The sequence below is a fragment of the Mustelus asterias genome, chromosome 19 (assembly GCF_964213995.1).
Source record: "Mustelus asterias chromosome 19, sMusAst1.hap1.1, whole genome shotgun sequence".
In the NCBI taxonomy this organism is placed as follows: domain Eukaryota; kingdom Metazoa; phylum Chordata; class Chondrichthyes; order Carcharhiniformes; family Triakidae; genus Mustelus; species Mustelus asterias.
Window position 1 is genome coordinate 56,111,762 of NC_135819.1, and position 26,284 is coordinate 56,138,045.

General features: G+C 45.7%; 1 protein-coding gene across 2 annotated transcripts in view; it reads left to right on the forward strand.

Annotated features, from left to right (window-relative positions):
- LOC144507961 (voltage-dependent calcium channel subunit alpha-2/delta-1) overlaps nucleotides 1-26,284 on the forward strand; it is a 669,448-nt gene that overhangs the window by 619,290 nt on the left and 23,874 nt on the right. For both annotated transcript variants that reach the window (XM_078235568.1, XM_078235569.1), the window contains 7 exons: nucleotides 5,000-5,062; nucleotides 8,076-8,179; nucleotides 12,847-12,942; nucleotides 19,358-19,425; nucleotides 20,393-20,431; nucleotides 22,647-22,718; nucleotides 25,535-25,687. In XM_078235568.1, the coding sequence (XP_078091694.1) occupies nucleotides 5,000-5,062; nucleotides 8,076-8,179; nucleotides 12,847-12,942; nucleotides 19,358-19,425; nucleotides 20,393-20,431; nucleotides 22,647-22,718; nucleotides 25,535-25,687 (595 nt within the window). The remainder of the gene's footprint in view (nucleotides 1-4,999; nucleotides 5,063-8,075; nucleotides 8,180-12,846; nucleotides 12,943-19,357; nucleotides 19,426-20,392; nucleotides 20,432-22,646; nucleotides 22,719-25,534; nucleotides 25,688-26,284) is intronic.

Here is a 26,284-nt window from a genome sequence, read left to right on the forward strand (position 1 = left end):
AAACTCTATCCACAGTATTTTCTGTTTCTTTTGCGATGTCACGTTGACATTATTTCCTTACAATTCAGAAACAAATGTAAATAAAAAGCACATATGAAACGAAGATAAACGAAGATGAACTGTACATTCAGATCAAAATCAAAGTTTAAATTACATTTTTTGCTTGTCCAATCTTGGATATTTTCATTTATTGCGATGGACCAGGGATAACTGCAATTTTTAAAAAAATGTCAAGACGTGCGGGAGTGTGCCGAGCTTTGTCAAGCCTGGCAATGTTATTAAAAGTTGTGTGTTGTTGCAGTAGTGTAGATTAGACTTTAAACTGACACAAAATCGATCTGCATCTTCAGTGGCTGCCAGTTCCGGCCATCACGGAATGTGATTCTGATCCAAGGTCATTCTCCTCAGACAAGGATCATGTGCATGTTTGAGACAGGCTCGCTGGCCTCTAATGGCCTGTCTAGAGAGAGGGACAAACTGAGTACATTGCTGGCAGCTTCAGTGCTACCTGTCAAATTTCTGGAAAATGGTATTTTTAATTTTGTTTTTAAAAATTGCCTAAACGTAGGCAATCATTCTCCCAGGGACACTATGGTTAGCATGGTCCATTGTAGGGATCTTACTGCTCTTTGGCCTACACTAACCACACAGCACTGCTCCAATATCCCACACGGCACCGCTCCAATACCCCACACGGCACCGCTCCAATACCCCACACGGCACTGCTCCGATATCCCACACGGCACTGCTCCAATACCCCACACGGCACTGCTCCAATATCCCACATGGCACCGCTCCAGTATCCCACACGGCACTGCTCCAATATCCCACATGGCACTGCTCCAGTATCCCACACGGCACTGCTCCAATATCCCACATGGCACTGCTCCAGTATCCCACACGGCACTGCTCCAATATCCCACATGGCACTGCTCCAATATCCCACACGGCACCGCTCCAGTATCCCACACGGCACTGCTCCAATATCCCACACGGCACTGCTCCAATATCCCACATGGCACTGCTCCAGTATCCCACATGGCACTGCTCCAGTACCCCACACGGCACTGCTCCAGTATCCCACACGGCATTGCTCCAGTACCCCACACGGCACTGCTCCAGTATCCCACACGGCACTGCTCCAGTATCCCACACGGCACTGCTCCAGTATCCCACATGGCACTGCTCCAGTATCCCACACGGCACTGCTCCGATACCCCACACGGCACTGCTCCAATACCCCACACGGCACTGCTCCAGTATCCCACACGGCACTGCTCCAATATCCCACACGGCACTGCTCCAGTATCCCACATGGCACTGCTCCAGTATCCCACGTGGCACTGCTCCAGTATCCCACGTGGCACTGCTCCAGTATCCCACGTGGCACTGCTCCAATATCCCACACGGCACTGCTCCAATATCCCACACAGCACTGCTCCAGTATCCCACACGGCACTGCTCCAGTATCCCACACGACACTGCTCCAGTATCCCATACGGCACTGCTCCAGTATCCCACACAGCACCGGTCCAGTACCCCACACGGCACTGCTCCAGTATCCCACACGGCACTGCTCCAGTATCCCACACGACACTGCTCCAGTATCCCATACGGCACTGCTCCAGTATCCCACACAGCACCGCTCCAGTATCCCACACGGCACTGCTCCAGTATCCCACACGACACTGCTCCAGTATCCCACACAGCACCGCTCCAATATCCCACACAGCACCGCTCCAATATCCCACACAGCACCGCTCCAATATCCCACACAGCACTGCTCCAATATCCAACATTGGTTATTGAGCATTTGGCAAAAAAAAAGTTAAACATGCCGCAATAGTTCATCTTCCGTCTCGATTACATCACAGCCACAGGCATTTTATTCCCTCTGTCCATCCTCTATCCACGTTTGGATGAATGCTGATTCACTACCTCCTTGCTGTCCCTTCCATTTCACTACCCTCTCCCAAATTGAAACACTCAAACTCAATCTGTCTTAATTGGGAATGATCTGAAATACCCCCCAAACAAAACCTTCCATCATTCCCACTCTACCACAACCGCTGGTATCTCCCTGCTCAATCTGTGGATCAAGAGCTGGAAAGTAGGATTAGGCTTGATAGTGTTATGTATGTTGGAGCATGCCCCTTGAAGAGAAGGGATCAGGTGACCCGGGACCTGAGCTCCACCCTGGGTGGAGCTTTCCTGAGCAGTCGGGTGCTGACTGTGCTAATGGAAAGACATGTAATAAACTGTTCTGTTAGTCTACTACCACTGACCTCGTGTCTCTATTATTGGTCAATATTAGGCCCCTACCATAATAGAGAGTTCTTCTTCGAGCAGCAGAGGAAGGATGAGCCAAATGGCCTCCTCCTGTGCTGTAAATGTTGGGTGTCCCTCGATGCTTACCTTTGGCATGTTGATATCCATGTTATGTCTTCGCTTCTTATCAAAAATAAAAGATGCAAATTGATTGAATCCATGAACAAATCCGTCCAAAAGACACAGCGTGATTTACATAAAGAATGACCTAAACTATGAGAGAGAGGGGGAAATAATGACAGAGAATATGTAAGTAGGAAGCTTATACAGAAACAAAATGCTGCAAACAAATAAAACAACGGAAGAGCAAACAAAATTATTGGCTAATTGGAACAAGATGCACAATTTTAAAATCATAAATTCTGTCCTTTTATATTTCCGTTGCAAATTCCTTTGTTCACATTAATTGTGAATATTGTCTGTCTCAACATGCCCCATTGTAACCACACTATGCATTGCCTCCACTGTGAAGGAGTAATAGAATCACAATATGACAAGTTCCATTATAAATATGGCGACAAGAATTTACAATGGAAAATGGTGACAGGAAATGTGCTTTGACATAATGGGTGGAATTTCATCATTTTTTTGATTAATGCCGAACTTTTACCAGTACGTCTGCCCCAGAATCGGGGCAGGCGAGACTCACAGAACGGCATTCTCTGTTGGCCTCCGACGGGATCTTACGAGCCTCGGGCAGGCGAGGCAGTAAAACTTTGGCATATGTGTCAACTTAGGTGGGAAAAGCAGTCTAACTCACTGGCTCCACTGCCAGCTTTACCCGCCATATTGTTTGACACTTGATCAGAAAAGATCCTGAAGACATCACGCTGGCGGGGTGGGCGCTGACTGAACACACCCCGCCAGCAACCTCAGCAAAAGGGCCTGATCTACAAAAATAAACGGACATGGAGACGCTGCCCAGGTAACCCCCAACCCACACATGGATGAGGGACCCCCCCCCCCCGAAACCCCACGCCCCGTGGACAAGAGACCACCCCATCCCAGGGAGTGCATCCCACCCACCCCCCTGCCCCTCCATGGACATATGAAACCCCACTCTATGGAACTCCCCAGTGGAAGCCGCCCTCCCTGGCTCTACTTACCAGTGAGCCCTGGTGGGGACCATTTGCCAGGTGCCCATTTGTCAACAGCTGTCATAAACCCCACCAAACGTGATTTCACACAGGTAGATGGGGTGAGGGTGGTGGGGAGGTAGAAGAGAGGAATCCAAACCTGGGGGCCAATACAGCAGGGAAGTCTGCCAAATATATTTAAGTGTTTAGGAATGGGATTCCCGACCTTTCACGGTGGGACCCCCATTATATCATTGGTGGGGGAGTGGGAACAATGGGAACAGGAAATCCCGATGCAGTAAAAGCTGTTTGGAGACTCCCATTGGATTTTCCACCCCTGCCACCGTTCCCACTCGTCAAAAGCCAGGACAGAGAAATCCGGCCAATATTTCTAAAGAAATACAGAGTATGACATTCATTCTAACTGTTATTAGCCACTTTGTTTTCCAGGATGTTTGCTGTTGAGCTTTGTAATTCTAGGAATGTAACAATATTATGTCTGCCAAAACAGATCAATTCTAACATACACCTGCTGCCTTTCCCTTTACAGAATCATATCTAACATTCCTCTTTATAATACAATTTTCATCATTGGGAAATGTTGTGTTGAAGATATCTAATGCTAAACTTACCGATTCACCACATGAATAATTTAATTTGCACTCCAAGTAACAGACTCAAGACAGTACTTAATCAGAATTGTTTCCCAAAGTAAAATGATACCCCTCTAAACACCATCGCCCAAATTTTGACAACTGTCTTGTCCGTTTGGCCTTCTCCTCCACAGTTTGAGCATTTTCTGTCATGATGTTGTATGTTTATCCAACCAGCCAAATAAGAACAGGCATGTTCAAATATGAAAGGTTTCTCATCACTTTTGCCTCAGTCAGACTAGATGGAATGGGTGACCGTATGTCCTTGGTAACCACCTTAGGGAAACTCCTGCAATAATTAACAGTCTCCTCTTTATTAACCATTTGCCAGGCTCACTCCATAAGGCGTGGCGACACGGTGGCACAGCGGTTAGCACTGCTGTTTCATAGCGCCAGAGACCCGAGTTTGATTCCCGGCTTGGGTCACTGCCTGTGCAGAGTCTGCACGTTCTCCCCGTGCCTGCATGGGCTTCCTCCGGATGCTCCTATTTCCTCCCACAGTCTGAAAGATGTGCTGGTTAGGTGCTTTGGCCATGCTAAATTCTCCCTCAGTGTACCCGAACAGGCGCCAGAGTGTAGCAACTAGGGGCTTTTCACAGTAACTTCATTGCAGTGTTAATGTAAGCCTACTTGTGACACAAATAAATAAACTTTATAAAGGTGCTCTGGGCTCCAGCCTGTCCTCCCCCGTATCCTCAACACAAGGTCGGCCGCCCTGGCACCATTAAGGGTCTCAGTTCTTGCAAAGTATTGTAAAATCTTTCGGTGCAGGAAGTGGGCGAGGATGAGGGGTACCAGAGTGGGCACCATCTCTGATGGTGAGCTGTCACCACAGCAACCAGCAGGAAATTCAGCCCCTGTTCTAAGAACTAGAAATAGGGTTCCACACAGCGGGGAGAAAAAAATCCCACTCTAATCAAGTAACTTTTCTTTGCGACATAGGGCGGGAGTTCTGGCTAGATTCGTAGCAACTGATGGCGGAATTACAAGGATTTACCCCAGAAGGTAGGACTTTTGCAACGCATGCTGCATGCCTTTGGATCTCCTGCCAGCTACTTCCAGGTTAGTTGAGGATTGAAGTCTAGCCTGTGGCCGGTGGGAGGGTGGGCGGGGTGGGGGATGGTGGTGGTGGAGTTCCGGAATGTTCCCAGGATATTCGAGATGGAGGGCTATCAATGGTGCAGGGGTCAACCCCAGTTGTCCTGTCACATGCAGGTGTTGATGGGAAGATGAGTGGGATTCCTAGGCTGTGCAGAAACTGGAGGCCTTGTGGAAAAGGCTGGGGGAGGGGGAGTGTCCTTGGCCCAACCATCTTCAGCTCCTTCATCGATGATATTCCCTCCACCATTAAGTCAAAACATTGGGATGTTTGCACTGCGTTCAGTACCATTCACAAGTCCTCAGGTAATGAAAAAATCCATGCCAGCATGCAGCAAAACCTGGACAATGTCCCGATTTGAGCTGATAAGGGGTGTTCCAGCCAGTTGAGGAATGGTGGAACGGCCCTTCTCTCTCTCCACCCTCTCAGTTGACCACAACAGGTATTTGTTAAAAGAATTGCCACCAATTCAGTGAGTATTTAACAACTTAAGTGCCGTGACTGTAAATGGACAGGTTTTCCTGTAAGTTTTAAAAGAAATATAGTTATTGTACTTAACCCCTGGGCCGAAATTTTCCCATCAAGCTTGCCGCGGGAATCCTAACGGGCGAGACAGAAAATTCAGCGGGATTATTTAAATATCTGTTGAGCTTGGGCAGGAATTTCCGGTCTTGGGATGCGCATGGCTGTAAAATCCCACCCTCGACCTATAAAAAAAACTAATACAACCGCTCAAACGGGCCCTCACACATACACCTAAGAGAATCACATGGATAGACAGATAAGGATAGATAAATTTTTGAACAGTAAAGGAATTAAGGGTTATGTTAAGCGTGCAGGCAAGTGGAACTGAGTCCGCAAAAAGATCAGCCATGATCTTATTGAATGGTGGAGCAGACTCAAGGGGCCAGATGGCCTACTCCTGCTCCTAGTTCTTATGACACAGAAGCAAGTTACAAGGAGGGAGGCTAAGCTAAATTGTATAAGCATGCCCTAAAAGAAAGCTAATCATATAGGTATCATGTAGATAGACACGTTGGATTGTTTCAGACCGTGTTTGGTGTTTTTTGCTGAATTCTGGATCAAGATGTTTTAAAGACTTGTCAGATGGTCTCTCTCTTTTCCCCTGGAGTCAGTAGCTATTTGGTTTCCATGAAGACACTGGCTCTGTTGCTTGGCTGGTCAGATACAGGCAAGACACAAGCTTTCAGAATGTTGTTGGGGTGGCCAGCTAGTTATAATACAATGTCATTGCATGGCAGGAGCCCTATTACGCCACTGTTGGGGTACAGGAGCAATCGAGCGGGGAAATCCTGCTGGTGTAAGAGTTGTTTTGGGACTCCCCTCCTCGATTCTTTACCCCCTCTGCCATTGCCGCCTGCCGAAAGCAGGGTCGGAAAATTCCCCCAGGGTCTTTCTGGTCTCTGACCCTGGCATTCAGTGTCCTTTTGTGAAAAGGACGCTCTTACTGTCACATGACCTTCCTTCACAAATTATCCAGTTACCAAACATGGTCATAAAAAGTTCATTTGCGATCCATTGTTTAAAATGGTCACTGGGGCTCTCTTCTCAGCTGGGGTCCAATATCAGAAGTGATTGTGTTTAATGGCTTGGTCTTCATCCTCCTGAGTAATTAGACGATGCCTGAATGCCTTTGGTTAGTTCAGGTGGTAGCTCTTCACATTTATTTAAGGTTTGGAATACAAAAGCAGGGATGTACTTCTGAGGCTTTATAAAGCACTGGTTAGGCCCCATTTGGAGTACTGTGAGCAATTTTGGGCCCCACACCTCAGGAAGGACATACTGGCACTGGAGCGGGTCCAGCGGAGATTCACACGGATGATCCCAGGAATGGTAGGCCTGACATACGATGAACGTCTGAGGATCGTGGGATTATATTCATTGGAGTTTAGGAGGTTGAGGGGAGATCTGATAGAAACTTACAAGATAATGAACGGCTTAGATAGGATGGACGTAGGGAAGTTGTTTCCATTAACAGGGGAGACTAGGACGCGGGGGCACAGCCTTAGAATAAAAGGGAGTCACTTTAGAACAGAGATGAGGAGAAATTTCTTCAGCCAGAGAGTGGTGGGTCTGTGGAATTCATTGCCACAGAGGGCTGTGGAGGCCGAGACGTTGAGCGTCTTCAAGACAGAAATTGATCAATTCTTGATTTCTCGAGGAATTAAGGGCTATGGGGAGAGAGCGGGTAAATGGAGTTGAAATCAACCATGATTGAATGGTGGAGTGGACTCGATGGGCCGAATGGCCTTACTTCCGCTCCTATGTCTTATGGTCTTATGGTTACTGTGTTTGGTGGGCCACGGACAGCCCAACTCTGTTCTCTTAGCTTTGTGTATCGCAAGCTGTGTATCTGTAGATATTTGGCCATTTTGAGACCTGTTGCTTACGTCATTTGAGTTTTCTGTAGCTTCAACCCACTCAACAGTCATTTTTTGATATAAAGCAGGGTTTTATAATAAGTGGCAATAACCTTCCTGCCACATGTGCCAGATGATGATTATTTCTAACAACGGAGAATCTAGATGAACTCTCCTTGACATTCAATAGCGTTACCATCACTGAATCTCCCACCGTCAACATCCAGGCGTTACCCATTGACCAGAAACTTAATTGGACCAGCCACATAAATACTGTGACTGTAAGGGTAGGACAGAGGGTGGGAATCCGGTCAACGATGCCTACATCCCAAGAATGAATTTTTTAAAATCTGTTTAACCCATGATAAGAATTTCAGGGCATTTAACCTGCAATTTAATTGAGAAACCTTCTGTATTTGCAATATCCACCTTCCCTTTCATAAATCTATGGAGAGGATCATGAGTTTAAAACATTTTCAATATTTGCGCTTTAGCAAGTATGATCCTCATTATTTCTCAAATATTATTTCCTTTATAGTTCTGGAGAAGATTGGACAGAAAATCCAGAGACATATGAAGCAAGCTACTACAAAAGGAGCCTCAACAACAATATTTACATCTTCACTGCACCTTACATCAACAGTAAGATTTACCATGTTGTATTCATTGGGAACATACCAGTGACAGTTAGAAATTGGAGTTATCTTCTTGGGAAAGTGTTGATTTTAACAGCTAGGCCTCATTTAAACTCCTATCTCCTGAGTGAAGCTGGCAGGAATGTTGTTAGTCAGATAGGACAGGGATTTGGAGTGGGAGCCAGGAGAAGGGTGGCACAGTGGTTAGCACTGCTGCCTCACAGCGCCAGGGACCCAGGTTCAATTCCAGCCTCGGGTCACTGTCTGTGTGGAGTTGGCACATTCTCCCCATATCTGCATGGGTTTCCTCCGGGTTCTCCGGTTTCCTCCCACAGTCCAAAGGTGTGAGGGTTAGGTTGACTGGCCATGTAAAATTGACCCTAATGCCAGGGGGATTGGCAGGGTAAATGTGTGGGGTTGCGGGAATAGAGCCTGGGTGGGATTGCGGTTGGTGCAGACTCGATGGGCCGTATGGCCTCCTTCTGCACTGTAGGGTAGGGATTCTATGAATGCACCTCAGTGTAAGGTAAGTGCTCGAAGAGGGTGTTTGCAGAGAGATTGCCAGCTGGGGTTGTGGAGATCACAAGTTAAGCTTTAGTGTTCCCTTTAATGTTTTATTGCTCAGGTGAGACGGTGATTTCTTTAAGTCCATGTTGCCCCCCGCTGACATTTTCTTGGAGTGGCTGTGCACACATGGTGATCTTCAAAGAGCCAATTGCACATGTGTGCATGGGGACTTTGGAGTTCCTGCTTTGCCGTGCACCTGAGATGAAACAATGGTGAACATCCCCATTCCCCCTGGTCTGCAACAATTCAGCATCAAAGGAGATACCTGAATTTATAATGCCCCCTCTGACTACTTGTTGCCACAGTCGGGCAGTTAGGGTTGACTGTAATGGCCTTCTAAATCCGTGAATTGAAGTGGGGGGGTGCGGTACCAATTCATCATCAGGCTTCCATTTTAGCTTTAAATCTGGTGGGAGCTTTGACAGACTGTCAATTGTCAGAAAAACCCATCTGGTTCACGAATGATTTTATTTTGATTTGATTTATTATTGTCACATGTATTAGTATGCAGTGAAAAGTATTGTTTCTTGCGCACTATACAGACAAAGCATATCGTACATAGAGAAGGGAAGGAGAGAGTGGAGAATGTAGTGTTACAGTATAATGAAGCACAGAATGAGAGTAAAAGATAGAATTAGAAGGTTTGCTGGGCACAGTTTGCAAAAAGTTGCCACGCTCCAGCACCATCTTGGATCCTTTAGGGAAGGAAATCTGCCATCGTTACCTAGTCTGGCGTATATGTGACTCCAAAGCCACAGCAGTGGTTGACTCTCAACTGCCCTCTAAAATGGCCTAGCAAGCCACTCAGTTCAAGGGCAACTAGGGATGGGCAATAAATGCTGGCCATCCAACAATGCGCATGCCCCATGAATGAATTAAAAAAACGATTTCAAACTTAGTGAAGTTGGAATGTTGGCCAGCTGCTGATCGGCTCAGGTGGTTTTAACGCTTCTCCCCATACCCACTCACTCACTATCCGAATAATTGAGAGCTGGCTGGAGTAGTTCAAATTCATCGCATTGTTTTCACAGAAGTTGCTTAATGTTTCCCTCATATCTGGTGTACACAATCTGATTCTCATAGTAATAAATGGGATTGGTTGCCAATATATAGAATAAACTGCAAACGTAAGTGTCTGAAGCAGAGACTAGAGCGAGATTTTAACTCATTCAGGATTAAAATCAAGCCCCAGCCTAGAAATGAACGGATATGGGAGCAAACATATGGGATTTGGAACACAGTTCTTCTGGAGGATAAATGCTAGCATTGATGTGCTGGACTGAAAGAACTGTTTCCATGTTGTAATCTCAACGTTATTCCATAATTCACTCCTCAAATACCACAGGCATCATGGTGTTCCTGAAATACAGTTGGCTTGGTTTTGAACGTTGCTAAGATGTGCCAAAGGGCAACACCCAGTCACATCTGAAGTGCAGTCACTATTGTTCTGATCTATATAGGAACAAGCGGCCCACAATTTGCACAAACCTTTGAAAACAAGGAAAGAGATTAGCGGCCAGATTGTCTGTTTTAGGGATGAATGTTGGTCAGGTGGTTCCTCTTCCAAAAGAAAGTGCCATGGGAATTTTTTTTTGTATCCACCTGAAAAGTGAGACAGGGTCTCATATTTAACATTTCAGCTGAAGAAGCAGAAGCTCTGAAAATGTATCGACCTCTCGGTAATACACTGAAGTATCCGTTTAGATTATGTGCTCAAGTCATGCAGCATGGTTTGAACCCACAACCTTCTCAATTCGCAATTCACTGAGCTCAACTCTTATCGCGACTCGGGTGGATTAGTAGAGTGGTCAATTTAAATCACTTGCCTGCCTGCAGCCCCGCCATTGTGGGTTTTGAATCTCCTTTTTGACTGGTACTGTTACTTGCTGATAATAAAGCTTCTCACCCAACCTTTACACAGTACAGCTCAGTCACACGTACTGAAGTCGGATCAATTCAGACATTCGGGTTAATCCTTAATCTGTTTCTGGAAGAAGTGTGAACAAATCTCAGCTGTAGAAGCAATTCTTTCACTTACCTTGACACTTCAATCGGGTACAAATCTAAAAGTAATAAATCCCCCTGGCTTCCGAGCTATTAAATGCAGGCCTTGCCAGTGAAGCCCACATTCTGAGACTGAACATAATGAAAGCTTGTTGTTCTTAATCACTGCCCATTGAACCTGTATATGAGGGGGAGCATAATATCAGGGTCAATTAGGTTGCACTTAATTAACAGGCTGACACTCAATGGCTCATCCCCCATATGTAAAATGGTCACTTGAAATTGACACTGGAAAGCTTCTGGCACCTGTGGATCTGTACCCCATCGAAGGAGGGAAATCTGGGGAAAGAAATAGGTTTGATTGTCCTCCAGGCGACGTCCTGAAGTGCACAGCACGCAGATGAGGCTTGACCCAGGCACATTCCTGCCCCAAGTTAAATGTTGCTGGAAAGAGCAGGAAACAGGACCACAGGTAGGCCGAGGGGCACTTTTTCTTTCATCGTTTTCAGGATGTGGATATCACTGGTCCACATTTGTTGCCCATTCCTTAACTGAGTGGCTGCGGGGCCAATCCAAAGGGCTAAGGGTCAACCACCTCGCTGTGGCTCTGGAGTCAAGATTGGCCGAGGTAGGTAAGGATGGCAGATTGTGTCTCTTTTTATTAATTCGTGGGATATGGGCGTCGCTGGCTGGCCAGCATTTGTTGGCCATCCCTAGTCACCCGAGGGCAGTTGAGAGCCAACCACATTGCTGTGGCTCTGGTGTCACATGTAGGCCAGATCAGGCAAGGGTAGCAGATTTCTTTCCTTAAAGGACATTGGTGAACCAGATGGGTTTTTCCAACAATCGTTAATGGTTTCATGATCATCAGCAGATTCTTAATTCCAGATATTTTTTATTGAATTCAAATTGCACCATCTGTGATGGTGGGATTCGAACCCGGGTCCCCAGAATATTAGCTGAGTTTCTGGATTAATAATCTAGCGATAATACCACTAGGCCATCGCCTCCCCGTAAATAAGGGAAGCTGTTTTTTTTAATGTGATGTTTGGTGATATTAACTTTTAAAACTGGATTTGAAATGTTTCAGCTGCTGTGGTGGACTTGAATTCAGATCTCTGGACCATTAGTTGTGGCTCCTGGATTGCTAGTCCAGTAACATGACCACAATGCTTGCTGCTCACGACATGTCTTTACATATCCTTCAGTCTGAGCCACCCAGCGTTGCGGAAGATAAAGTGGGACACTAGCACCATACTGTCTCACCTAACTGGTAATGCTGTGTTACTCCTGGAGAACCCAGGATATCCCCACAGCAGAGTGGGGGCAGACATCTGGTGTGGAGGATAGATGCCTCTTGTTGTCACCTTGCTGCAGCCAGAAACTAAATTTTCTCCAGGCTCAGGAAAGAAGGATTTTTATCCAAATTAAACCTGAAGGAATGGTTGTTTGATGTTAATCTTAGCCATGACTAGGAGTGTCTAGTGGATAAAATGCTTGCTGAGTGATATTTGGTGAAGTGTTTATAGACGGCAACACAAAACCTAGGGGCGCGATGTTACCGGCCATTCACACCACGCTCCCGCTGCAATGAGGTCGGAGAATTTGGTGCCCAGTCGAACATCCGTTCAATGCGGCGGGATGGGAAAATCCCGCTGGTGTGACCGGCTGTAACATTGTGGCCTGTCAGTCTGGGAAAGCACGGGTGTCATTGCTTCCGTTTTCCGCTGAGCAAATCCAGTAAGTGAGCAGATCAATGATATGATTCCGGATAAGATCCCAGAATTCCTCGTCTGCCTCTTGTCTCATCCCAACACGGGTTTAAATGTCAGATCACAGCCGACCGATGATTTTGTGCAGCCGTGATATTTTCCCAACAGCTGTTTGCATTTTATTGCAGCTTTGCTGAAGTCTTTCTGCTTGCCCTGTGATATCTGGTGTTCCTGACATTTCACTGTTCAGTTAGCATCTGGAAACCAAAATGTTATTTTACACTTGATGAAACACAGCGCCCAAAGAATAACATCCCACTGTGTCACTGCATGGCAGTGTGTCATTATTAACAGGGGAATGGTCACTGTTCTCTCTTCATTCTTGTTTCAGAAACTTGGGATGGAATACAGAGCAGCGCAGAGTCGGGTATTATGGTGAGCAAAGCGGTTGAAATTAAAGTTGACGGCAAACTTCTAAAGCCTGCAGGTGGGTCAATGCTTTTGCTCACTCCTCACCACTTTTCAATGTACGCTAACACCTTGTTAATATGTCAGCCGAAACATTCACAAGGCCCTGGGGGGATAATCTGGGTACCAGGTTGTAGAGACCAAATCCACGCATGTTCGAACTTTTACCTTTTAATGTTACCCAGAGCAACAAGTGCGTCACTGGAGGTCCATCAGAATACAAACCGTAAATCAACGGGAACTGTTTACAGCAGCAAATGCCCATTTATTTTTGTACAGCTAATTTTTATAAGAATGTTTGTTTATTCTGGTAGGAACATAGGAATTAGGAGCAACAGTAGGCAAATGTAACACTTCGAACCTGCTCCGCCATTCAGTCAGATCATGGCTGATCTCTCCCTGGTCTCAAATCCACCTCCCCACCTGTTGCCCATGTTCCCTTATCCCTTTATTTATTTGGTAAGTCAGGACATCCAGAGTCATTCATAAAGCAGCATTGTACATATTAGAAAAACAGCATTGCGAATGGGTGGTGCAGCTTTTGAGTTATTGGCACCTTTCCGTCATTTTTCCAAGCACAAGTAGAGGAACAAGGATTCTGCTTTTGTTTGTCTCCACAACACAACTATTCAAAATCATTTCATCCAAGTTGGTGAATCTCGTGATGAATTCATTGCCACAGAAGGCTGTGGAGGCCAGTTCATTGAGTGTGTTTAAGACAGAAGAAAGGGGATTGGTAAGGGGATCAAAAGTTACGGGGAAAAGGCGCGAGAATGGGGTTGAGAAATGTATCAGCCATGGTCGAATGGTAGAGCAGACTCGATGGGCCGAATGGCCAAATTTTACCTATATCTTATGGTCTAAGATGATGCGCACTTTGTCTAAATTAAACATGGTGTCCAACTCGCAGATTCTACTGAAGCATTTGTCCAAAACCTCGACTGAGATTTTCATTTGTCTCCTTGTGTCTGCTGAATCAGATCTGCTCTCTGCAGCACAGAGAAGCTCAGATGGATAACAATGTGTTCTGCAAGGTTGCGTGACTGATTGCCAGAAGGGTTTAGGGCCTGTTAATCATATGTTTAATAATATGCAGGTGGTGGATGGGCATTAACTGGATATTTACTTGACCTCCTATAAATAGGCACAGAGTAAAACTGAGATTGTTGGGTTGGATGGAACATGCTTCTGATGTGTAACTGTAAGTAAATATAAAAGAGCTGGATTTTACATTCCACCACCAGTGTGTTTGAAGAGAGGCTCGTAAAATGCAGCATGTGGCTTCACTGCTGCCTTCCCACCCGCATCTGTCTCTTATTTGACAAGTGGCTGGGGGAGTCCCACACCAAGTGGGTGTCTCAGCTGCTTTTACTGGGTGAACTGGTGTCAGGCAAGGGGGTAACCTCCTTTTCGGGTCTTCTGTGCCATGTGAGGCAACTCCCCCTCCCAAATGTCATGCCTTTTTAACCCGACCCCTGCCCAGCCTCTCAAACCCGTCCCTCCGCCCTCCTTTGCTAGGGTCGGCCGGCCGATACCTCAGACTTGTCTTCAGCCTGGTCTTCCTAATCGCCTCTTGTTTGGGGACTGGCCGCAGTGCCAACAGTGACCACCACTTGGACCTGGCACTACTGGGAGTACGGAGCTGTTGACCAATCACATTGGCCAGCAGCCCTCTAAGGTCAGACTTCCTCCCCCGATTGGGTTGGAAATCTTGCTTGTTGGGCAGTCAGCTTCTTCATGAGCAGGCCCCCGACTGACTATTCATCTGAGGTGGAACATGGCGCTCCCATAAAATCTGGCTTAGCGTGTGAGAAGATTGGCTCCAGTTTTATCCATCACCAACGGCTTTCTGGATTAGAACAGACCCAACTAAGTGAAGCAACAAAAACTAAAGGCCTTCCATTTGTAGAAAGGTCAACCAAAGTATTAAACCATTTAAGAATAGAATTCTGAAGTGTAGTGCCTCTCCTGTGTCAGCACTTACCCCTTTTCAGTGCAAACTCACCACACTGCCTTTCTGCATCAAGACATGTTGGCCATTTTTCTTGCTCTCGTGTGACAAGTGAAGCCTATGCTGCATCTGATTGTGACTGCTTCATTTTGGGAAATTGTCAGCATGCTGAAAGTAATACTTTATTCTTAAATTATGATGAAATGAGAGCAATCTGACATCCAGATAAACTGGATTTGTGTGTTTACATGCACAAATGCGTCCAGCTGGGGACAGCACGGTGGCACAGTAGTTAGCACTGCTGCCTCACAGCGCGAGGGACCCGGGTTCAATTCCTGGCTTGGGTGACTGTGCGGAGTCTGCACGTTCTCCTCGTGTCTGTGTGGGTTTCCTCTGGTTTCTTCCCACAGTCCGAAAGACGTGTTGGTTAGGTGCATTGACTCAAACAGGCATCGGAGTGTGGCGACTCCAGGATTTTCACAGTAGCTTCATTGCAGTGTTAATGTAAGCCTATTTGTGACAATAATAAGTAAACTTTAAAAGCTGTGCTGCAACAGGAGCAGATTTCCAGGTGCTACAGTTTAATTGAGCTGGGCACTGAGCAGGACTCCGGAATCTGCTCTTGTGTGACTAGTGTAGGAGGAACAAGGAGACCGTCCTGTGCCCCAACAGATCGTGTTAATGTGAAATCCATAATCCAATCCACTGGAATTCTGTGCACTGGTTGAATGGTAAGTGGTTTTGGAGATTTAAGTTGGAAGGAATTCCAATTCTTTGGAATTCTTTGCAATGGAGGAAATGAGAGTTATTCCGGAATACCAGATGGGTGAATTTTCCTGTTCAGCCCGCCCACAGGAATTGTAGCGGGTGAGTGGTGGACCATGGAAAGGTCTGTTGACCTCGGGATTTTCCAGTTTTGATACGAGCACAGCTGGAAAATCCTGCCCCAAATAGAAATCCTTACACTGGATTTGAAAGGGGAAATAGATTGGCAAACTAGAATTCTGAAACATGGTTGTGGGGGGGGGGGGGGGGGGGGGGGGGGGGGAGTGATTCTCCCCAAAAGATTGGAAGAGTCGAATTTGTGTAATAACTGGAGTAAATCCTGCTGGTTTTTTCAGCGGGGGTTTCAAAATCTCCCACACTCAGTGCACTGCAGAGTGTTCGAGCGAGAAGCACTCCAGAATTCTGTGGACGGGGCCTATTCCCGCTGGAGAAGCCAGCAGCATAGCGTTGAGTGGGCCACTGCGCATGCGCAGATTTGTCAGCGCCAAGATCAGCGCATGCACAGTGGGTCCGCACTGCCGGCCTCTTGATTGCTAGCCAGCTCCGTGACCCCACATCGCTGGCCATGCGACCCCTTCATGGCCCGTTGACTGACCAACCCCCTCCCCCCCGGCCTGCTCCCCCCCAACCCTCACCCCGATGGCCAGCCCCAGCAGGCTGCCCCCCCTTCACCCTCACCCCAATGGCCAGCCACGATTGCTGGCCTCCCTCCCTCTGTCACTCAGCCCAAGTGCAGAGCGACAGCGGAACCCCCACCCCACAGAACGCCCATTAGGCCCCACCCCCTTGGCACTGCCCCATGTCCAGTGGGCAGTGCCAAGATGCCCCCGGGCATTGGCATTTTGCCCCTTGGGCAGTGCCAGGGGGCCCAGGCTGGCACTGCCAAGGAGGCAATGCCCAGGGGACACCCCCCCTTGGCGCCCAACCCTCTGAGTGAAGATTGCCCCCCTTCACTCCAGCGGGGTCGGGCCACCACACTGAACCCCGCTGGAGTGAAATAGTCTTGATGTGGTGGCGGAGAGGCTAGCAGGCCTGGAGACTTCAGTTTGGGGCCTGCTAATAGCATTTAAATTATATTAAAATCAGCTGCTGAATACACTAGGCACCTCCACGACAATTTCTAGTGCAAAGCTGATGCTACCGGAAATCCGGCGCTGGGAAATGCGCGGAGGCTGTGGCCCCCAGTGGGGAACCCGCCTCCACTCGAGTCTCCCAGTCTACTGCGCTACAAAAGCAGCGCAGCGAGATGGGAGAATCGCCCCCATGACATTGGAATTTGGATTAGAATCAGGGGTGTGTGTTTATCCAGAGTTGCCAAGGTTACTGATTGACAGTTCATCATTAATAATATTACTAGCAGTTAATTAAAGTGGAAGCAGATCTTTTCTTCATAGTGCCAGAATAATTAATGAACTATAAATGTCATGATGTCTGCAGCTGCCGTCACAAACTTTTATTTCATTTCCTCGTGTCTGCTCATTAAGCTGTGCTTGGGGCAGCAGTACAGAATATAGATACATTCAAATGGATGGACAGCACCCAAGTGAAGGCCTCAGCAGAGTGTTCGCCTGGCAGTAGGCAGTGTGCAGATACAACTCGGAAAAGCAGGAACTAATACAGTGGCCTTCCTCTTTGTCGTAAAAGGATCAGCTGTTGTATTGAGCTGTTCAAAGATAATTGGTGGCACAGTGGTTAGTGCTGCTGCCTCACAGCGCCAGGGATCTGGGTTCAATTCCGGCCTTGAGTCACTGTCTGTGTGGAGTTTCCATGTTCTCCCCATGTCTGCATGGGTTTCCTCCGGGTGCTCCAGTTTCTTCCTACAATCCAAAGATGTGCAGGACAGGTGTATTGGCCATGCTAAATTCTCCTTCAGTGTACCCAAACAGACGCCGGAGTGTGGCGACTAGGGGATTTTCACAGTAATTTCATTGCAGTGCTAATGTAAGCCTACTTGTGACACAAATAAATAAACTTTAACTTGCCCCTTAGTGTCCAAGGATGTTTAATTAGAAGAATTATCAGGGTAAATACATGGGGTTATGGGGATGGGGTCTGGGTAAGATGCTCTTTCGGAGAGTCAGTAGAGACTTGATGAGCCGAATGGCCTCCTTCTGCACTGTAGGATTCTAAGTCAATGTGACATTTATTGTATTATATCTTATTCTTTTCCTGAGAGAGCAAATCATGCTGCAATACATTTCCACGTGAGTGGCAGGCGTTCCTTATCTCAGTGAAGTGGCCATTTTCTGTAAGCTTGGGGAATGAGTGCCATTTGATTGTTCGAAATTTTACTGTTTGTGGGATCTTGTTGTGTGCAAAGCAAGACTCAGTCCACTTCAAAGCAAACCTATGAGTTGCTGCATCAAAGGAAGGTGTTTTCTTTCATGGAAATCATCACATCCAGGCTGTGCATTGTATTCGGTGACCATCCTTGCGTGAAATTTCCAGCGGGATGCAACAGGACAGTGATGAGGAATAGAAACAAAACCTGGCTGCCTCTTCGCTCCAGGCTAAAGGATATCTCGATGCAAACACTGTCACAGCAACTGAAACCAGTGCAGTGGAGACTGAGAATGAACCCCAAGACTGCTCTCAGCACTCAGAACAAACGACTCTTGGAGATGGGACAGCCTCATATTTTTTCGAAAACGGTTTTAACAGTTCCCCGGTTGGAACAGCTGTAGAAAGCAATTTTCCACTTAGAACCTGTTGTGTATTTTGCTGGCCATGGCACATCTATCTGCTCAATCCCATTTTCCTGCCTTCTCTCCATTATCCCAAATTGCCATAATAAATGAGTGTCTCGGCCAATATTTATCTCTCAAACACAATCACTAAAACAGATTGTCCAGTCATTTATTTCATTGCTGTGATAAATTGGCTTTCCTGTTTCTATTGTTGATCTGAAGATTCACGTGTGAAGTGTTTATCCCACCATTTTATCATTGAATACTGCTCTTAAGCCTGAACATATAATCATTTTTAAAAACAGAAACCTCAACTTGTGATCTTTTATTTTCCTCCTTCTATGTATCTGCATTTCTGCTGTGCTTATCAGAAGGGATTTATCTTTTTTTTTTGAAAAACACCTTAATGACATCACTTGAACCAGAGATAAACAAGAAAATTAAGTCTGCTAATGATGCAGTGTTGATGAGCTGATTTTATTCATGTGGTGAAACCTATCATGATCTGACAGTGTGTTTGCTGAACATGTCTGAATGAATATTTCAATCTCCTTTTGTCTCTGAACAAATGGAAGCATTTTCGTGCAGTTTGGCATCACCCTCAGCCACGGTCTCCTCAACACGACAAGGTTCAGTTACTTCCAGTGCATTGCAAGCTGCTACTTTTTCTGTCAACTTCCAAAAACCAATTCCGGGTTAAAAATAAAATGATGCAGACCACATTCTTGTACTTGTGAATCCACACTGATCATGCATGATTCAATCAATTTCCAATCCCAGCCAGTTAGGATCGCAAGAAGGGAAGAATATCGAAAGCAATGTTTTCACTTTAAAGAGACAGTAGCAGGGTGATGTTGACAGAGGTGGATGATGCAGTGCCTTGTCTAAAGAATGATGCATTGCATCACGGAGAGTGCAGAAACATTTATGAAACAAAACGAAAAAAAAACACAATTATGACTGACTCCCCTTCGTTGACACTGATTGGAATATTTCTGATTGGGTTACAGTTGTTGGAATAAAGCTTGATGTAAATGCCTGGATGGAGAACTTCACCAAAGTAGCAAGTAAGAGCAAGGTAAGAGCAAAAAGCTTTCCCAAGTCAGATTGACTCCGAGAGACAGCTTATTGATTGTGGGTCCAGATAGTTCATGGTTGTCTAAATTTTAAAGTTCTTCAAAAACAATGACTTATTAAAATCCAACGTATTTTGGGCAATCTATTGACATAGCCATCCTTATCAACGAGCATGTCATTCTCCATTCCAATCACCCTACCATTTTCCAAATCATATTTAAACTCCCTGAGGCTGGAGAGGGTTGAATGGTCCATTTCCACTCTGTGATGTTGGAATATGGGCTTTCACTGGAATTTCATATAATTGGAACTTCTAACGGGATGGTTGTTACACAATGCTAATGGGCAGGTCTTGGGGAACCTCTTGGAAATTCCACTGTTATGCATTTAAAAGGCCTCAGCAGAATCCTATTAGCTGTTGTGAGTCTTCCTGGGACCTGTGGGTGGACCCTAACCTTCTCAAGAATAAAGGTGGATCACCCTTGCATTAGGAACTCGGGCAGAGTCTCTGGTTTGGGGCAAAGTTGTGCAGGGAATTTGCTCCATTGTGCATGCACTGACTAAATGAACCCCTTGATATTTCAGAGCCTTATTTTATCTGTGGTTTTGTAATCAAAATAAAAATTCTCTAGCTGACTCAAGTTATAGCATTTACCACGTTCTGTTTCCTCCTTTCTCCAACAATGTTTAGTCTCCCTTTACCAAACATATTGCTTTGTTTTTCTCTCTCCCTGGCCCCTTTACACCCCCCCCCCCCAAAAAAAAAGCCTTGCCATTACTCCGTACTTCCTCAATCCCTATCGCAATCCTCCACAGATGTGTGGGTCCCTATGCACGTTGGTTGAAATCATGTTCAAGCCTCCTTGTATCATACCCAAATGCCAATTAACAAATATGTCTCAAGTGCCTTCAGTTTAAATTGCAAAGAGATTTCTCATGTATTAGCTGCATGTTTTTTTTTGTTGCAGTGCTATGGAGGAATCTGTGACTGTACAAAGAATAGCAAGGTAAGACTGAGCTCACCTTTTCCACACCTGTGCTGTTGGATCAGAAGAAGACAAATTTACATTTTCTTTGTCAGTATAAGAGTTCTCCAGTTCCAGGAACTGAGTCAAAGACAGCTTTGAATAAATCCTGAATCCCCTCTGGCTTGATTGGAAAACCAGGCTGTTTAGCATCATGCGACTGAGTAAATGTTGTGGACTTCATTCAAAGGGAGTACTGAGAATTGATCGAGAAATCAACATGTCCCATTCGTAAAGCCCATAATCTGATTAACAACTTGAAAATTGTGAGCACCGTGCATTGAATGCTCCGAGCCTCATACACAATTCCCATAGAGTTTACCCAACAATAAGGCTGTCAGCATGTCAGAAAATGTTTTGATATGTGCATTTTGAATATGTAATCAAAACTTTCAAACTTTGTTTTTTTTTGAAAGCACATAACCTTGGGTAAGCATAAACTTGTAATAGAATGTATCGAATAATTATTATTATAAAAAGAGAAAAAATTTGGGTAGAGGGTTGTACGGTGCGCATTGGTTAACACCGCTGCCTCACAGCGCCAGGACCCGGATTCAATTCCAGCCTTGGGTCACTGTCTGTGTGGAGTTTGCACATTCTCCCCGTGTCTGCGTGGGTTTCCTCCGGGTTCTCCAGTTTCCTCACACAGTCCAAAGATGTGCAGGATAGGTAGATTGACCACGTTAAATTGCCCCTTAGTATACCAAGATGTATAGGTTAGATGAACAAAGAACAATACAGCACAGGAACAGGCCCTTCGGCCCTCCAAGCCTGCGCCACTCATGTGCCCAACTAGACCATTCTTTTGTATCCCTCTATTCCCAGTCTGTTCATGTGGCTATCTAGATAAGTCTTAAACGATCCCAGCGTGTCCGCCTCAATCACCTTGCTTGGCAGTGCATTCCAGGCTCCCACCACCCTCTGTGTAAAATACGTCCCCCTGACATCTGTGTTGAACCTTGCCCCCCTCACCTTGAACCCGTGACCCCTTGTGTTCGTCACCTCCGACCTGGGAAAAAGCTTCCCACTGTTCACTCTATCTATGCCCTTCATAATTTTATACACCTCTATTAGGTCGCCCCTCATCCTCCGTCTTTCCAGAGAGAACAACCTCAGTTTACCCAATCCCTCCTCATATCTAAGCCCTTCCATACCAGGCAACATCCTGATAAACCTTTGCTGTACTCTCTCCAAAGCCTCCACGTCCTTCTGGTGGTGTGACGACCAGAACTGGATGCAGTTTTCCAAATGTGGCCTAACCAACGTTCTATTCAACTGCAACATCATATGCCAACTTTTATATTCTATGCCCCGTCCAATGAAGGCAAGCATGCCATATGCCTTCTTGACCACCCTCTCCACCTGTGCTGCCACTTTTAAGGATCTGTGGACTTGTACACCCAGGTCCCTCTGTGTGTCTATACTCCTGATGGTCCTGCCATTTATTGTATAGCTCCCCCTTACATTAGATCTACCGAAATGCATCACTTCGCACTTATCTGGATTAAATTCCATCTGCCATTTCTCCGCCCAATGTTCCAGCCTATCTATATCCTGCTGTATTCTCTCTCAATGTTCATCACTATCTGCAACTCCAGCAATCTTTGTGTCGTCCGCAAACTTACTGATCACACCAGCTACATCTTCTTCCATGGATTAGCCATTGTAAATGTGTGGGGTTACAGGGATAGGGGCTTGATAAGTTACTCTGTCAGAGAATTGGTGAAGACTTGATGGGCCGAATGGCCTCCTGCTGCACTGTAGGGATTTTATAATTAAACCTTATTGCTTGGATAGGTACTGGATAAAATACACACTTGTTTGAGGTTAATGCCAAATGGCATTATTTTAGAATCTCAACCTAGTGAATGCAAGCCCACAGCACAAATTTAATGCAAATGACTGAATAAAACTGTTCATAAATGATAAAATCCCTCCAGTGCAGAAGGAGGCCACTTGGCCCATCGAGTCTGCACCGACCACAATCCCAGGCCCCATCCCCATAACCCCATGAATTTACCCTAACTAGCCCCCCTGACACTAAGGTGCAATTTGTTGTGCAGTAACTGGGAGAAGTGAAGAATGGAAATTAGGTTTGACAAGAAACTGCACCTGAGCCTAAAATGTTGCATAAATGTTGTATGCTTATGCAGTTCAGGTTGTATGAATCACCTCTTTGCTGGTGTTTTCTCTGCAGCATTTTGACTGTGTCATATTGGATGATGGTGGGTTCCTGCTGATGTCAAATCAGGATGAATATATTGGAAAGGTAAAAGATCAGTTTTAATCTTTTGAATTATTACACACTGGAGTTATGTGAATGGTGATGATCAAGCTTTTCTTCAATACCCACTTACAGGAATGTTTTCTGAAGCAGTAATCCTGATATTGTGCAGAAAAAGTCTTGGAAGGCAAGGATAGGTGGTACATTGCCCTTTCACCTCTAGGATCTGGGTTTGAATTCATCCCTGTTCATTGACCAGAACACACAACTGTTCCTTGTTCAACACCAATTTACAATTAGCAAGAGCAATATCATGATAGGCTAACAGGCCTAGTCTGAAACAATATATATATATATATGTCACTCTGGGTATGATAGGGGATGCTTTTCTGAGATTCATACAATAGATAGGAATTATTACATCAATCCAATGCAATAGCTATCAAAGTCATGCTGGATGCTGAGAATAACAACAGCTTCTCTTGATAAAATGCTTTTAACATCGTAAACTGTCCCAAGCTGCTCCATGCAAAGAGTGGTGGGAGTGTGGAATGAGCTGCCAGATAAAGTGGTAAATGCGGGGTCACTTTTAACATTTAAGAAAAATTTGGACGGGTTCATAGATGAGAGGGGTGTGGAGGGATATGGTCCAAGTGCAGGTCAGTGGGACTAGGCATAAAATGGTTCGGCACAGACAAGAAGGGCCAAAAGGCCTGTTTCTGAGCTGTAATTTTCTATGGTTCTATGAAGAATGTTATCAAGCAAACTTTGACCTTGCGCCAATGAAAGACTACTGCAGATGTCTAAAAGCTTGTACAAAGAGGTATGGGTATTAAGCAATGTCTTAGAGGAGGAAAGAGAGCTGCAGCAGTAGAGGAAGGCAACTCCAAAGCTTAGGACCTAAGCAGCTGAAGACAAGACCACCAATGGTGAAAGGTGTCGAAGAGGCCAGAATTGGATGAGCTCAGATATCATAGAGGGTTGGAGGGCTGGACAAGATAGGAAGGGACAAACCATGGTATGATTTGAAAATTAGGGATGAGCATTTTAAAATTGTGCATTTGCTTAACCAGGAGTAAGCGCCAATGGTGATCGGGGAACAGAGTGTGAATTAAGACAGAAGCGGCACAGTTTGGATGTTCTCAAAATAACAGAGGATGAAATATGGGAGGTCTGCCAGGAAAGCGTTGGGATAGACACATCTAGAGCAATAGATGAGGATGTTAGCAGCAGAGCTGTAGCAGAATCAGATGGTGTTATGGAGACAGAAATATGCAATCTTAGTGCTGGTGTGGATATGGTCAGGAACTCAGCTTGGGATCAAATATGACACAAAAGTTGTGAACAATTTGGTTCAGCCTCAGACAGCTGCTATGGAGTTGGTGGCGAGGGGAAACAGTGTTTGGAGTGGGGGTTGTGGGGTGCGGTGCCCACAGGGAACTACAGCTAAAGGTCTTTTTTTTAAAGAAGTCCAGGAAGAATTTTCATGCTCTTCCTGGTCAAAAACAAATTGATCAAAAGAGATCTGACTGAACAGTCGACACTTCCTCTATGATTGTTGATTTGACCACTCTACATCCAGCTCCATTATGGAAGTTCAACTTTTCGCTGTGGTCCTAAATCCGTGGTAGTGTTTTGAATCTCCCTTGCTGATGGCGGCAAGGTGGGTGGATTCTTAAAATTGATCAGGTTACTTACTCCTCGCAAGGATCCTACTGTGTAGAATTTTAACCCACTGTCTCGCGAAGGCAGCAAGGATACTTGTTTGCAGGCTCCTTCTTCAATGAGGCCGAGTGGGGAAGGCACCAAAACCTCAGTCAGGAGTTTCTGTGAGGGGAAGGTGAAGATCGAGACCAGAGTGCTCTTCTGACCTCACAAGCCACTTGGACCCCCTTCTTATACACAAAAGCTCACAAGATGCACTCAGAGCCCAATCCTGCTGCCTATCTTATGTCAGCGGGCGGCCTCTGAGCTGTATGATTACCAGCCGCATCCTGTTGACATCCTGCCTGTTATGTAAAGTAACCCAGGCCTCATTTCAGCAATAGCAGATGAGCTTCAAGCTCATCTAGTTATCTACCTGCCCAAAGCTCACCACTAGTTAAACTCAAGCTTTGGTCCCATTAATTGACCCTCTGAAGGGACTTGCTTCAATGTAGGATTGGCCAGTGGGGATATAAGTGCAGCCATTGTTATTTTGTAGGCCAGCACTGGAGCCAAACTGTTGTTATTTACTTTGTTGCAGAATTTCCTTGGAAGTCATTTCAAATAAATATCTTGCTGCCTTTGTGAGGGCAGCATGGTGGCACAGTGGTTAGCACTACAGCATCATAGCACTCGGGACCCAGGTTAGATTCCTGGCTTGGGCCACTGTCTGTGCTGAGTCTGTGCGTTCTCCCGTGTCTGCATGGGTTTCCTCCGGATGCTCTGGTTTCCTCTCTCAAGTCCAAAAGACGTGCTGGTTAGGTGCATTGTCCATGCTAAATTCTCCCTCAATGTTCCCGAACAGGCGCTGGAGTGTGGTGACTAGGGGATTTTCACAGTAACTTCATTGCAGTGTTAATGTAAGCCTACTTGTGACACCAGGAAATAAACTTTAAACATCTTTTGTTAATGTGTATGTATCAATTATATTGTGCAAAATAATCGGCATCTGATCTGTATGTTAGGAATTCCCTTGAGGTTTCTCACAATCGGTCGGCAGAACTTTGGAAACCCCACTTGCACAGTTTATGCGGGATTTCTGGTGATCTTCCGACACACGTATTCAGGAGAATCCCTGAGGAAATTCCCAGCAGGAAGCTTTAAAGTCTGCTGTCGGTTGGAGGTAAACGGTTTGTCAATTCTCATTGCTGTTCCAGATCGGCAAGTTCTTCGGCGAGATTGACCCAAGTCTGATGAGACGTCTTCTGAACACATCGCTGTATGCCTTTAACAAATCCTACGATTTTCAGTCTGTGTGTGATCCTGAAACGGAGACAAAGGCGGCAGCGGGGCTTCGCTCGGTCTATGTTGTAAGTGAATTGAAGTTATTGATAACAATTATAATGCAGCCTCAGTTCATAATGCCTGCCCATGGAACAGATTTAATTTCACATCACTTGAAGGTATGGACTTACATGTTTTATGCAGTTTGCAAAACAATTGCCTGACAGAGAGAATATTCCCAAATTTACATTCCATTTAAAGAAACTCAATATATTTGATGACATTGTGATTAAAGATATTTGATATCTACTAACTTCCTTACTGTATGTCACTTAGCACAGCATGCACCATCAAATTGTTATTGTGGAGCTCCTCATGGTGCAATGTTGCCTGCTGCAGGAGTTTACCAATCCCTGTCAGTCCCAACTTCCAGATTCACATGTTCTGACACCAGAACTGAGTTCCCGAGATGAGATGAGTGTGACTGTCCTTTGCCCTCAAAGCAGCACTCGCCCTCGTGTGGCATCAAGGAGACCTTGTTAAATTGAGGTGGAGGGGGAATCTGTGGCTAGATTCAGACCTGCGACAAAGTGAGATGGTTGTGGTTTGTAGAGGTCAGTTGCTTAAGTCACAAGACATCACTGCATGATTGATAAGATAAGAAATAGGAGCATGAGTAGGCC